Raw genomic sequence first — 14,642 nt, 5'->3', positions numbered from 1 at the left:
TCAATGTCAGGTCTGTCAGTCAGACAGATCATTCTGATTGGTGGTTCACTGTAGCTGAAGACTCAATAATTTTACTATTTTACTTATTGCATACCCAGATTCCTAGGGTGCAAGGAGACCCAGCCTTACATAGGCTGTTTATCCGCCTTTTTCTTCTGATAAGCTGCCAAAAAATCATGTTCAAAAAGAGCCGGTTTCTTAAACTATTTCATTCTTACCCCTCATCAATGATAGAAACAAATGCTTAACCCAGGACGGATCCCACTTCAAATGTATTCATATATTATCCCACAGTTGTTTTCTGCTTCTTGGGACTCACATTGGTGCTACAGAGATGATGTAGGGGTTACATAATATAATTAAATTATCACTTTTGCCATTTTAATATGGGTAACTCATCAATTATGTGAATGGGGTGGGGGTCGGTGCATGTTGTGCTATTCAAGGTTCAGCTATGAAAGATGCTTTGTAAAAATCGCTGGAATTAATTACACTGTTGGAAACTACTCTCACCTTATGCAACACCTTGTGATTTCTACTGATGACATATTATTACGCTTCTCATGATCACAGAGGCTTCAGAGGGGATTGGCAGGGTTAGATGATGAGGAAATGGAACATGCTCTGCACTCCTCCCCAACAAGGTTACCTTTCTGATTGAAGTGACCACCTGAGTCTTTTTAATCAACCCATGGTGAAAACAAAAAAAGGACAACACAATCATCTTTACCATCTTAGTCTTTTGATAGTACTCCATTCCAGAGACTTGCTAATGACCTTTGTTGCTCTCTCCTCAAACGGCAAGTCCCATTAATTACATCCAGTCTTAGATCTTTGATGGATTTAATCTTGTATATTACAAGCCTGCGACCCCAAAATGCTAATGTCCCACAAGCTGCTTGTTGAACAGCAGCATCCCCCCCCCCCCCCCCCCCTTGCCTTTTTGCAAATTAGGTGCTGCATGAAAATCTGAATATCATCAGAGTAAATGAGCCTAATGCAAAGCAGCAACTTATCAAGACAAACGATCTGTCAGTCTGCATGGCAAATTGCATCATAAATAATCACACGCCATTGTTTTTGAGGGATAAAGGGGAATAACAAATCCTCCAACTTGTCATCCACATGAAGGGGATACTTTCCTTGATGGAAAGGACTTAAAAGCAAAGCAGAGTGATTTCTGCTGAGGCTGAACATTTACCATATCAATTATGATTTGAAACATAACTCACTAGCTGTTACATTTTATAAAAGAAATAAAAACGTCTCCTTTAACCTTGTTGCTCTTAATCAATTTCTATGAGTTAGTTTTTGGTCACAGCCTCGAAAAAACTTTTCTTTATAATGTCACTGCTTAACAATAACTCTATGAAGAATTTTGAGGAGCTAATTGCCATTATACATACCATTACCGTTAAAAGGGTTTGACTTGGACAGGATTAAAGCCCACTGGTCGACATCATTTGCCAATGATTGTGCCTTACTGAGAAAATTTCTGTTCACCAAGACAGTTTGAAGCTCTATCAACATCCCAGCGATTCTGGATTATCAGAAGGACAAAAAAGATCACAAACTGTCAGTCAATGCCCTGAAATCTAAAACTACAAGGAAAATATATTGTGTCATCTCAGTGCATACATGGAGTTGTTGAAGTTATTGACTTGGCCTGGTGCCTCCCCTGGCGTTGGATAGTTCAAACAGGGATTCTCTAGGTTACACATCATACCTTGGAGCCAGGGCAGCACACCAGCTGATGGCATGGCTTTATTTGGGTAGTGGCCTGTGGGAAAAGAGATGAATATTGCTTCTCGTACCCAGTTTTTTTTTTTATGTTTTGCTCAATATTTTTATGTATGGATTAAATTAAGAATACAATATGTAACATGGTTACTTGCTCTGTAACAGCAAGCTAACTCAACTTGTACTTACATTGGCCTTTGTAAATGGGCTTATTCGTGAACCTCACCGACACTAGTATAAAGAAGAGAAACAGAGGCCATAGCAGCTCAACAACCAGCCGCACCTGCCAAAACAACATAAATTCATTCAATTAATTTGCTTTTGATAAACACCCTTGAAAGATATGGCTGAAAAATATTTGCATTGCTCTCTCTTAAGTCAACAATGAGGTATAATATGAAAGGATATGATAGACTAGTGACAGGATGGCGACTGTTTATAAAAAAAACAAACATTAGTTGTTCTGCAACTGTTTAGAAAAGTTTGAGATTTTGGGAAAGATGGTTAATTACATGTTGGACTGATGCGACTGTTTTATTTGTCAGCCACACATAATAAATGTATATCTTGTCTGACAAAGACTATATACTGGTCAGTGCCAAGGAAAGCAAGCCAAGAAATAGTCCATCACTAACTCTGTCTAAAACACCATAATCTGATTTTTACACGTTAGTTGTGTGTGAATTCAATTTTAAATAAATGAGCATTATTTTGGATGCATTATCACTCTGAAGAATATTTTTTCCTACCCCCTATCCATACATAGTGCAAAGCTAAGCTAACAGAAAATTAAAGTTAAAAGACGAGTAACCATAGACTTCAATTATGGTAATACACACAACCAGTTGTTGGCAGGCAAATTTTATTCATTGGCTAATTACCTCATGTGCTCCATAAAGAGTGTTCAAAATCAGGTTAACATCATGACAGTATAGATAAAAAGATGCATTATATATACATTAAATGAATTAGAAATACAAGAAAATCAAACAAAACACACATGGATAACAAGGATTTATTTTAAAAATGTCTCCCTCAGGCCCTTAATGTGATGTTATGGTAAGTCAGAAATAACTACAATTGAAAATTAAGTTTAACTTTCATTACACAACCACAAAATGTAAAGCAAAAATGTAATTTCATTGTGTTATTTTTAACATTTGAACATATAAACAGACCTGCTGTGTTACACGTAGCCTTGGACTAGCAGCTAGCTAGCTATTTGCTCTCCATTATGGAAATTAACCTTCCTTTTTTTTTTTTTTTTTTTCATGAATTAAATTAAAAAGTAAGAACAAAGTGGAGAAAGGGCCCATTCACTGGTGTTGTTTTGGTCCATTTTAAACCAACCCTGCTTTGCTTCCAAAGAAAGTATAGTTCGTTTGGAGTAGTGTGAACACTCATTTGCACTTCACTGTGGACCAAAGAGTTGAACTCTGGTCCGCTTGAAGATGGGGGTTTGCAGTTTGATAACGTTAAGTGGGAAGTAGAGCAGGACTCCGGGTATCTTGCTGCCTCTCCTGCTGCTCAAACTGGGCAGATTCATGTGAAAAGTTTATTAGGTTTGAACACTAAAGTAATAACAGAAGCCTCAAGACTAAATAAACTTGTTATTGCTCTAAGATTTACTTGCAGTGAATATTCTGGCCAATCAATGAAGCAGATTTTATTCTTCCTCATGCTTTATTTTCTTGTTGGTCAGTGGGCATTTAGCAGAATATTGTTCCTAGCAAACCGTTGTTGTAAATGCATGATATAGTCCATGTGGTTTGGAGTAAAGTTCAGTGTGAATATAAACCAAACAAAGGGAAGGTGCAACATTTTTTGGAATTCCCTGCCAAATTGAGCCCCCAGGACTATCCTAGTATGAATGCACCCTTAGCCTATAATGATAATTGAAAAAGTATGAAAAACAGTATCCAATTTATAAAATTAATTTGGAATAAAGTAACTACATGTTTTGTGTAATACAAAATATTGATATTTTATTGTTTTTAAACATTGCAGTCATCTTTCATACTGGTATTTTGTCACACCCCTTAGAGGTATAGTGGTATTACATGTTAATATACTACATGACAATATTTACGTATTAAGCACAGGTAACATGTGCTTTATGAAGACAAATCATTCATGTAGAGAAGTATTTTTTCAGTAGAACCATATGTAAATTACTATATAAATAGTTGAAAACACAACATCTTATCTCTTTATTATTCTCGTTCCCACACTGTTTGCCTATCAAGGTCTTACATGTCCCTTGCCACATCATGACACATCACCCCCACTCTCAGTCATGCACTCATCCACTAAGCCCTTGCTGCTAACCTCATCTGACCTGCTCTGCTTGCACACTCATCTCCCTCAACACATCTGGTGGAGCGACCTGCTTAGAGGAATCTGCTGAAAAGCTCCAGTCAGCCATTCTCTTAATCCTGCTACCATTTCATGTTCAGACACTGTGTCTGATGACAAACACCAAATAAGAAGAGAAGACATCTGTTCTTGTCTTGACAATATGCTGAAGGGCACAAAGAGCTGAACATTGTAATATTCTGAATATTAATCATATTCAGCTGTAACATTTGTCAGTGAATGAATAGGAAAATATAGAAAATATTATGTCTAAACAAAGAATTTTTGCTTCCATCTAGTTTGTCACTGTACATTTACAAAGAGGGTGAACTATTAGAATCTATTCTAAAGAAAATGCATGGCGAGCAAACACAGAGATCATGGGATCTTTTTCAATGCCTGACTCCCCAGGCCTTTGCCATTGGACACTAGCGTCTTTGTGAATAGATAATCTCCTCCTATGAAATTATGTGAAATACTGGACCATAAAATCAGTTTCATGCCTGTTATAAAATCCTAAAATGCTTGGTGAGGCATTCATATAATTGATCATTAACCTCCACAAGCCCTCCAGAAGCACCATTGTCCTTGCAAACTCCCACTGGTTTTGTCTAATAACAATATTTCATGTTGACATTGGCCAAATATCCCACATTCCATGCACAAAACCACCACTGTCTGCTCACATGTTCATGGGAAAAACGTAATCACATTTTTCTTCCTGGCACAAAAGGATACCACCCTGTTTCTACTGCTAGTTAGTCAAATTAAGAAGCCAGCAAAAATTAATATTTCCCAGGTGCAAAATTGTAAAACTACAACTAACCCAGTTTTAAATTATTCCAAAAATGTGAATTTTGATATTTTTTTTTCTTCTTCTTCTTCCCTTTTGTGCATGTATGAAGATGGCTTTTGTTCTACTCAGACAACAGAAACGCTGCTGTGCTTGAACCCCTTACAAAACAAGTGGGTGGATGTGACTCCCATCATCACTGCAAGGGAATAAATCAAACAACAGACTGCAGCTTTTGTAACAGCCATGTCAGTCTCAACAATGACTCATAAGGCTCACTGGATTTCTTGACTACTTATTTGGATCTTTCAAATGCTGTTGCAACACTCGGGTAACTTATCTATATCTTATGGGGTTATGTTGTTTTCTTTCTATAGCACTGAAATTCCAAGCAGCTGACCAGGTGGGGTATGTATGACCAAAGCCAAGAGACAGTTGTTTAAAATCTTTTCTTAATAATTTGTGCAGGTTTGTAAAAGTAAGTAAAAGTAATGCCAGTGTTTTCAGCAGTTTGGACACATTGTTGTTTAGTATGCCTCATCAAATGAGGATGCAGTCCCTTGTTTACAGCTAAACTTTATTTTTTATTTCACTTAACCAAAAAAGGCACAATAATGCACCTAAATACCAACATATCGCACTTTGGGCCCTAGTAAGGGGGATGACAACCAGAAAAGGCCACAGGCTCGGGTAGGAACGTCAACCTCTATACTTAAGACACTTGCTTAACCAGTTAAGCTGTCTGGCACCATAGCAGAGGGTATTTCCATTGTTAGTTGAAAAGTGAAAAATGATTCCCGTTTTATGGTAAGATTTTTATAACCCCTTTTTGTTTGCAGAAAATTTGCCCTTCACACAAAGCATTTAAAACTAGGCCAGAGACTGGCTTGTCAATGTGACATAACAAGGATACAAGACAGATCAACAAAAATTGAAGGTGACACTTTGAATTGGTTGGTATTAAGATAAGATTGTTCTTGTTCTCTAGAGGGAGAGTTAAAGGCAGCTTATTTCTATAGGAGATCATTTTTGAAGTAAATCCCCCCTATTACCTCTCCATGCCATGAATAACTTAGGTGCCCTTGATGATAAAACCCTGGGACCATATCTTCATGCTCCCCATTGCTGACCACTTTTAAGCAGATATATGTGCAAAAAGGAGAGTTTGTGAGCACAAGTGTACCTTTTGTCTCTTCCGGAGAGTGAAGTTCTTCCACAGGAGTAGAGTGAACTGCGTCAAGAGACCCATTACGGCTTATCCTGGCAATATCCTGCCAAAGAGTCGCTATGGCAACTGGCCCACTTAATAAACCCTGAAGGGAATAAAAGGCAGAGTTTGGTTTTAATACAGAGGAGCAATGCATCTTGGGGGAGTGCCACTAATCACTTGCTTCCCCAGGCCTTGAGGCTTATGGTGCAGCACCTGTTCGAAGAATTATTATCACCTACACTCAGCAAATCTCAGGATGGAGCAATGTCTCAGCATGTGGAGGTTACACAGTTTGCCTCTACAGTGAAAGAATCTTTGTCAAAGACCATGTATTTGTTTTACCATGTAATACATTGATGCAAAAACCCGCCTTACCCTTTGAAAGAGAGCAATACAAACTACAGTCTTAGTCTCACCAGTGTACTACAAATCTCTGTTAGTTAATCGGTCTTACTAAACTCTACAGAAAAATAAAATATAAAAGGCATGGGTAACTCCATCACTTTTCATGTAGACTAAAGACTGCTGTAAAATATTTATAATATGTTTTACTAGCTACTCAACCCTAATTACATAGATAATAAACAAATAGGTCCACCATGTCATTTTTACACTGCTCTATCAAGTATGACCTTTATTAAAACTCCAGTCTTTCCACTGACTAGATAGAATTTATTAGCTTGCAGTAAGGAGGTACCATTCAGTCCCACTGAAACGTTGCCTCTGAGTCTACTTTACATTATGTTCTGTACGTTACTTTCATTTATTTACATCAAAGCCACACACACATCCACACAACATATACAGACATTTTAATGGAATTTTACTGCACAAAATAAAATGCATAATACATTACAAACTCACACATTGCCCACTTTACTATATTACTTTACTAAATACATAGTGACATAAAATAGGTCAGACATGCAATAATCTCTCTCTCTCTCTCTCTCTCTCTCTATATGTATATATATATATATATATATATATATATATATCCCTGCGAGCTGACTCCTCCCAAGGCAACGGTGTGCCCTTCTCTAAGTTTCATTTGTGTTATATGTATTTAACATAAACAAGTATCCAAGGTGTGTTAACCTGTTTGTGTTTAAAGGATGTTATTATTGAGGTTACAATAGGTGAGATGGAGACTAGAATGGGCTTTATAGCCTGAGGGTAAACCTGACAAATGTTCTACCTTTTAATGCTCCATTTCCTCTGTGCAGGTACCGTCTTCTCTCTGTGTTTTTACATTATTTAATGCTACTTCGTGGATGTTTTATTTACTGTCATGGGAAAGTTGACCCTCATTCACTTCGTAATACAAAAATAAGTGTTATAATTGGCTAAAGAGTTTCACTGCTGAGAGCCCTTCAATAACCTATGTCACTATTTAGATAAGGTGGCTACACAGCAAAGAATTTACAGACTAACATCTTAACTAGCTGACAAGAGCAACTTGTATTGTTGTAGTTTCTAGATTAACTAAATTGTTAATCAGTTAATCCAATATTTTTAACATTCTACAGAAAATATGAATAAATATAATCCCATTCTCCTCCTTCAGAGAATTACTCCAGTGCTCTATTCATTATTTGCTTTAGCCCTTCATCCATGTTTTGCTTAGTCTAAATGTTGATGAGGATACTGTAGTTATGGAACTGCAGCAGTAGGAAATGGCCTGGGTGATTTTTTATGGAAGCCAGGTACACGCATGCACACTCAACTCCATCAGATTCTTGTATAATTGAGTATGTGCCGCAGTCACTCGCACAGCTTTCAAGCCTTGAAACATGTAACGCACAAGAAAGGAACAGCTCGGTACCACCTCCACTCTGAAATCACGTCAAGCATTAAGGGTAAACAACATCTCCAAGAATACACTCAAGCCATGTGTCAAAATATGTGCGTGTTAGCTGCTTTGGTATCTGAAAAAAAAAAAGATTTGTCTCAAACATATGACGTGTATGTGTGGGTGAGAGTTGTAGGAAAAGCCCAGCTCAAGAACTTGTTTCCAATTCTACATCTAAAAAGGAGATAACTAACAAGACAGTGTGCAATTGTACTTTGCATTTCAGCCCTGTGTTACACAACACAATGAAGACAGTTCTCTTGAGAACAAAAACCACAAATTGTGAAGTGTTTCCCAGATCATCATTTTAATCTACAACTTGGAGCACAAAGAATAATTGGAAGAAGTCTTTTTTTTTTTTTTTTTCCACTTTCTGGATTAGTTTTTCAATAGATCAGGCACTGGCATCAGCTTTTTCCTGTATCATTAGTTCCAAAGAAAGCCCAAAGAAAAAGCAGGGTAGTGCCGTCAATAAAAAGACCTACTCAGAAAATATAAGTGCTGACGCTTGCCTGGCATTTGGGGCCTGAGGAAAGTGAAGTGCATTATTTCAGCCTCTAGGATATTCGAAAAAGAAAACAGATATTTGTCAAACAGCTTGAGAGCAGAGGACAGTAGAGGATGAGTACAAACACCACTTACAAGAGGGGTTGTCTTGGCCTTCTGAAGAGTATAATGGTCCCTGTGCACCCTCCTTCAATTTTTCTTTTTTCTATGTTTAGCTCTAGAGCTGTCTTAAGATCTGTACAACTTCTGTGTAATAGAGATACTGCAGAATAGACATATCCTGACCCTACTTCAAATATTAAATTAGATTCAAGACAAGGCATTTATTGATTTACCATCATCATGGTTACTAAGTACACCTTAACTCCCCATCCCTGTTATTTTAATTCATCCCAGACATTCAGTGTAGAGTGATTTGTACATGACTAATTATCAAACTATTTCTCAATATGTCACTGATAATTTAGACTCACCAATATCACTAAATTGGTGGCCTAACATGAGACAGCAACACAGAAGGGCATTCCTATGAAGGCGATAACCGTAGTCTGTTCATGGTGCGTTTAATGGCATCAGGCCACAAAATGTTTCATTCAGCACCATTATATATCAATTAAATGTGATATTTTACAATTATTATTTGATTTTATACTTTTAGATGTTATAGTTTTACTCCTGCAGTGTTGCAATAAGTATAATAAAAATAATCATCATCATATTTCCTATTATAAAATAAAAATTTCCAAATGTAGTTCAAATGAAGTTTTCTTTAAAACAACTTAATTTATATAAACTTTTACATGTTTCATTTTGAAGAATGTTTCTGTAATTTTAATGCATTAGAGTCACACACAGAGATTTGAAAATGTGTGCTGCAGGAAAATGTAGGTGTCGGGCTGAGACTCAGTACTGGTCCATCTTCAAATGACTCAGATAGGGACAAAATAATAAAAATAAATCTTAATCAGCACATTACTGCAAAGTACACAAAATAAGTCCAGGGAGAACTCAAGTCTTTTGCTTACACTGCCAATTACATTTGAAAAAAAAAAAAAAAAAAAAAGATTTCCTCTATAAAGGTCACATTCATGTAACTATTTATGCAAAATACGGAAAAGATCATTTAAACTAAGACCTGTTATTTTTAATAATTTGAATTGGCTAAAAATATATCACTTTATTAGTGAAGAGGATTCAGTTTGATAGATTTAAGACCACGTATGAGAAAAGATGAGAAAACATTTTTAATAGATTTACAGGATAACTGCACTTGAAGAACTTAAAGCTACATGTTTATTTCCTCAAAAGGGTTGCACAGATTTAATTTCTGACCTAGTTTCATGGCAAAATATAACATTCACCAAATAAAGGGTATGATTTGGTGGGGGATCAGTTTTTGGCACAATACCTTGTTACCCTGGCAGAGCTTGCATTTAGAAGGGATTCAGTTGCTCCTGGCAAGTTCCAAATTCTCCTTTTTCTTTTCCATCTCTTCCCTTCTCCATCTACTTTGACCGTTTTTGCCAAAAGAGCTAAATATAACCATGCAGCAGTGGGTTGGAAATGGAAGCAGTGGGAGAGCGCTCCTTATAAGATGGTGTTTCCCAGCATGGAATGTGTCGAGATGTACCATCATATTCTCTGTTAAGATGATTTTGCTGAGACTGAACTCCTAATGCACCCATTTTGGAGACTGTCATTTGTGATGCTGACAAATGACAATGACCATACACACACATTTAACCAGTTTAAACAACAATCATTCAAGACAGGCAGACAAAGATTAAACATATTAGTTTCTGATGCACTTAGATGGACTGCATTATTTTAGCAAAGTTCATAAACTGATAATAAACTATATATATCTTTTTTGTCATCTTATCATTTGTACATGTCATTTTGCATAAAATAAGGCTACTTTCTCCTATTTTCTTTATACATTAGCCACTGTCTGTCATTTCTGTTAATATCAGTCAGCACATGCCAAATACAGACAGCAGCTCCAATACATGCGCACAGCATGATGTTGACATTTGTGGACTTCACCTGTTAACTTATGAAAAGCCATTGTCTGCAGAGCTGAAGGTCATAAGAAAGTCAGAACTTCTACAATATAATCACCAGCTTGTGGCAATTGCCTCTATATCCCAACATTACTTTCATTGGTGCACTGCACCTTAAGCTATCAGCACCCTGCTTCCCTCAGGCAAACCTCATGCCTGTGTCTGTACCAGCTACACTAGCTGTCAGAAAAAGAGTTTACTGACCCCAAGATAGAACTTAATTTTCTTTTGGCACCGTATACTAAATTCTCAGCAATAGAAGCAGTTTTGTTGTATAATATAGCCCTTTTTAGTGGAGGTTCATAAGGCTTCTACTATTTGTGCTCATACACAATAAACTTTCTAAAAAGGCAGCTATGCCAATCTCAATATGCTTAGCAGTTTTAAATTGAGCTCTTTTAAGGTCAGCGTCCTCGTGGATAAAGATGTGTTTTCTGCAAAAACAGGCTTAAGGCTATAAAATAACTTCAACTGGAAGATTTCTCTCACAACAGAATTATTCTATTGCCAAAGTGATATTACTATTATTATTATTATTCAAATTCAGAATTTAGCAGTGTCCTCATCAGCAAATAAATACATGCACACTGATAACAGTATTACACATCATGGGGGGAAAAAAAAAAAAAAATGCTGTTGCACACCTCTGTGTGTACTTCATAGACAGACAAGGAGCCACAATTACTGATTTGGAATGAGACATGATCCAATTCTTAGTTTTACTGAGCTCAACAAGTGTTGGTCTGATGCTAGAATTCATTATTCGTTAACAATTAATTAATTAATTATTCATTAATTGGTTTATGTCCGTGAGAGTGTTCATTTGGTTTTTTTTTTTTTTTGTTTGTTTTGTTTTGTTTTGGTTTTTTTTTCACAGAAGAGGGAAAACCTTGTGCTTGCTATTGAAAATATTCAGATCTCCGCAGATTAGGTTTGCTGATGTTAACAGCTGGTTTGTAATCTAATTCTATTGAACTTCTTTTGCAATTATTGTACATATCCAGTAAACACCTATCTCAGTCTTGAAAATGTATTAATAGAGTTTGTGTTGGTGCACAATTAAATTAAATTAAATAAATTAAATTAAATTAAATTAAATTGGTATGGATTATGTCCATTTCTATTTTATAAAATGACATTCATTCAGAGAAAATGTTTTTTCTTTACCTACCAGCATTAACACAAAAAAAAAACCCTTCTCACTTCTGGAATAAGACTGTTGCTAAATCTAACATAAATGTAAATACTGTCAAGCTTAACATGAAGTAAATTGTTAATAAAATGGAAGAAAGATAGACTGACTTTATACACTATGTTTCTTAGCTTAATACGACAAAGCTGGAGCATCCCAAACCAGCACAAACTGGATCACTTCCATTTCCTTGTGTGGATTTTTTTTTTTTTTCCAGCGGGAAATAAAACAATGTTTTATTCTTCTTTTTTCAGTTAATGACAGTGATCTGCTCAAATTAGCTGATAGTAGGTAAGTTTTATTACCATTCAAGGTCAGAATTCACAGATCATTAGATCACTTATCATGAAATACAGCAGCATTCTGTTGTAAAACCACAGCAAATTTTACAGCTTTTACAGTATCAGGCAGATGTTACATATACTCAAAGGTGGGTAGAGTAGGCAAACGTTGGACTCAAGAAAGAAACACGTAACAACGTTACTCAAGTAGGAGTAAAATGTAGTCCTCAAAAATATTATTCAAGTAAGAGTAAAAGGTATTTGGTGAAAAGACTATAAGTAACAGTTTAAATGTAGTGTCTGGTATATTTTTAAGAAATTATGTAAGCATAAAGACACGTAACCAAAACCATCTTGATCATTCATATAATTTGCGATGATCCGGTATTTCCCATTGTTGTGGAGTAAGAGAAGTAAATGTATGTAAAAAGTATGGTGCAGTAAAAATACACTAGGGAGTACTTTTGTACTATTACTCAAGTAATTGTAATAGAATAAATGTAACTCTTTAACATTAACATGTGGGCCCTGTGGGCGAAAACTGCCAGTCACTTCCAACCCTTTGTCACACTTTTTTTAAAAGACAAATGAAACTGATAAACAAAAAATTAAATAAATGTAAGCAATTTTATTCTTCATATATGTCACCCAGGTACATTTGTTTTGCTTTGCATAAACATTACAGAGTGCAAGGGGCACTTCTGTACTTCTAGTAAAAGGTAAATTATTAGCATGGGAATATTATGACACAACATGGGTTAAAGTTCACAGTCTGCTTTTCTGACTTGGCAAACAAACCGTTTGAATATGAGCACACAACAGAAACACACACACATATTCTAGCTTAATTTTTGGGTTACTTTGTAAAATAAGTATTGATTTTGTTTCCCCTTGACTTCTCCTAATTCTATTTTAAATACAACTAGCCTGGAGATCAGTTTATTAAATGTTTCCAAATAAGATATGCAGCTCTCAGGGCACTCTATTTGATCTGCTACAGACTAGACAGGAGGAAAACAAATGAGTATACAGCAACCGAGAGCCTGAGTCTAAGCACGCCTCAGGAGAAGACAGTAAGCTACCAAAACAACAACAGACTAAAGACAGCATCACAGGAGGCCTGACTGCCAACATGTATCCTGTTAGAGAAAACAAACAGTCAAAAACAGCCTACCTCAAAGCTGCGTGGTCTTCACCCATCAGCACCTCTTAAGGACTACAGATGGACTGGAGTAGTTTTACCTGCCGGCACCTTATGACTCACGCAAAAAAAAGGAGTCCAGCTTCACCCGTTCTCACACCCTGCCTACCTCCCATGGTCGCAGTCCTCTTTTACCCAGAATCATAAAGTATGCAAATGACCTCTGCTGAGCCTTTCGTAGTGACTGTAGCCACAGTAATACCCCAGCCAGGAAGCACACAGGTGGTGTGCATTACACACAGCAAGTTCCCTTAAGCTTAGCCCTGTAGCAGAGCACATATGGCTGCGTCTTGTATTCTTTTCTAAGTTACCTGATGAAGCAAGGAGGGTAAACAAGAGCTTTGCCCTACATTTCACTGGCCTTGTTTTGGCATTTAAAGGCATTTAAATTTAAAGTTTGTCTTATAGCAAACGTTTGGGATTTAGCCACGAGTTGACTTGTCACAAATTATTCATGATCTGATTATCCTTTTCTTTTCATAAATAAAGCATTAGTATAAGAAGTTAAAGACAGCGTAAGTGGCACGTTCCTGTTATTATTATTATTATTATTATGATGTTTATTTTTTTACTGAGAGACAAGACCAAGCTGAAAATGTTGATGATGTTGATGTTTAAGAGAATGTCTCACTGGGGGGAAACAACTAAGTGCACTGACAGTAGGGTTTTATAGCAACTATATAATTTTGTAACAAGGGGGCTAAGAGTTTATTATTCTAGGTAATAAAGAATAATACCAAAGGTGTACTGGGAGGATATAATTATGTAGATGAGATAGGTATTTACTAAGAGGGCAGACAGGAAATTGCAAATCTTATTACATAGATTTACATAGATTATGTGTTCTCATTTAAAAAAAAAAGAAAAAAACACATGATGATAACATAAATACTTTGTTTTGTATTAACCTTAAGCTTAATTAAGACTATTCAGGGCCAGGTTCTGTCATTCATTTTAAAAGAATTTAAAGACTGTGCCCTCCCTTTAATAACCGCCTTGAGTGCAGGATGAGTCATTTTATTCACAAAATCTAAAATGATGTCAATAAAAATCCTTTTTATCTCCAGATAGTTATGCTTACATAATATATTGTGTAATAGTATATAAAATACATTTAAATTTATTTCATTATGATTTTAGCCTACAAAATAAAACCTAAAATTACCACCTATATCCAATAGAAGCACAGTTTATTATCAAAAAAAAAAATTTAAAAAGCAAACTAAAACATATGATCTTTTGTCTTTAAACTCTTGTCCTCAATGATCTTTCAAACTGCAGAAAACTTTTGCTCCCCTCCCAATCACTCAAGGGTCAATGTGACTTGTTCTTGAGTTGTAGGTCCATAATCTCAATTAGTTTCACACATGCGAGCTCATGGAGCCCAGGTGAAACACTGACTGCCCAAAAGTAATTGCTTCGACTAATGAAGTGCTGCCGCTCGAAGG

At 36.2% G+C, this 14,642-nt stretch overlaps 1 protein-coding gene across 6 annotated transcripts in view; it reads right to left on the bottom strand.

The window, feature by feature from the left end:
• LOC121639698 (phospholipid-transporting ATPase ABCA1-like) overlaps positions 1–13,420 on the bottom strand; it is a 165,289-nt gene extending 151,869 nt beyond the window's left edge. For 5 of the 6 annotated variants that reach the window (XM_041985132.1, XM_041985133.1, XM_041985127.1 and 2 more), the window contains exons 1-5: positions 13,168–13,420; positions 6,072–6,201; positions 1,930–2,023; positions 1,639–1,780; positions 1,407–1,540 (exon numbers count right to left, since the gene is read on the bottom strand). In XM_041985132.1, the coding sequence (XP_041841066.1) occupies positions 1,407–1,540; positions 1,639–1,780; positions 1,930–2,023; positions 6,072–6,137 (436 nt within the window). In that variant the 5' untranslated portion in view covers positions 6,138–6,201; positions 13,168–13,420. The remainder of the gene's footprint in view (positions 1–1,406; positions 1,541–1,638; positions 1,781–1,929; positions 2,024–6,071; positions 6,202–13,167) is intronic. The other variant, XM_041985131.1, reaches the window with a different exon arrangement.
• Positions 13,421–14,642: the final 1,222 nt, after the last annotated feature.

Source organism: Melanotaenia boesemani, chromosome 5, assembly GCF_017639745.1.
Source record: "Melanotaenia boesemani isolate fMelBoe1 chromosome 5, fMelBoe1.pri, whole genome shotgun sequence".
NCBI classification, from domain to species: domain Eukaryota; kingdom Metazoa; phylum Chordata; class Actinopteri; order Atheriniformes; family Melanotaeniidae; genus Melanotaenia; species Melanotaenia boesemani.
Note: the sequence above shows the minus strand (reverse complement) of the source record. Positions and strands in the feature narration are given on the sequence as shown.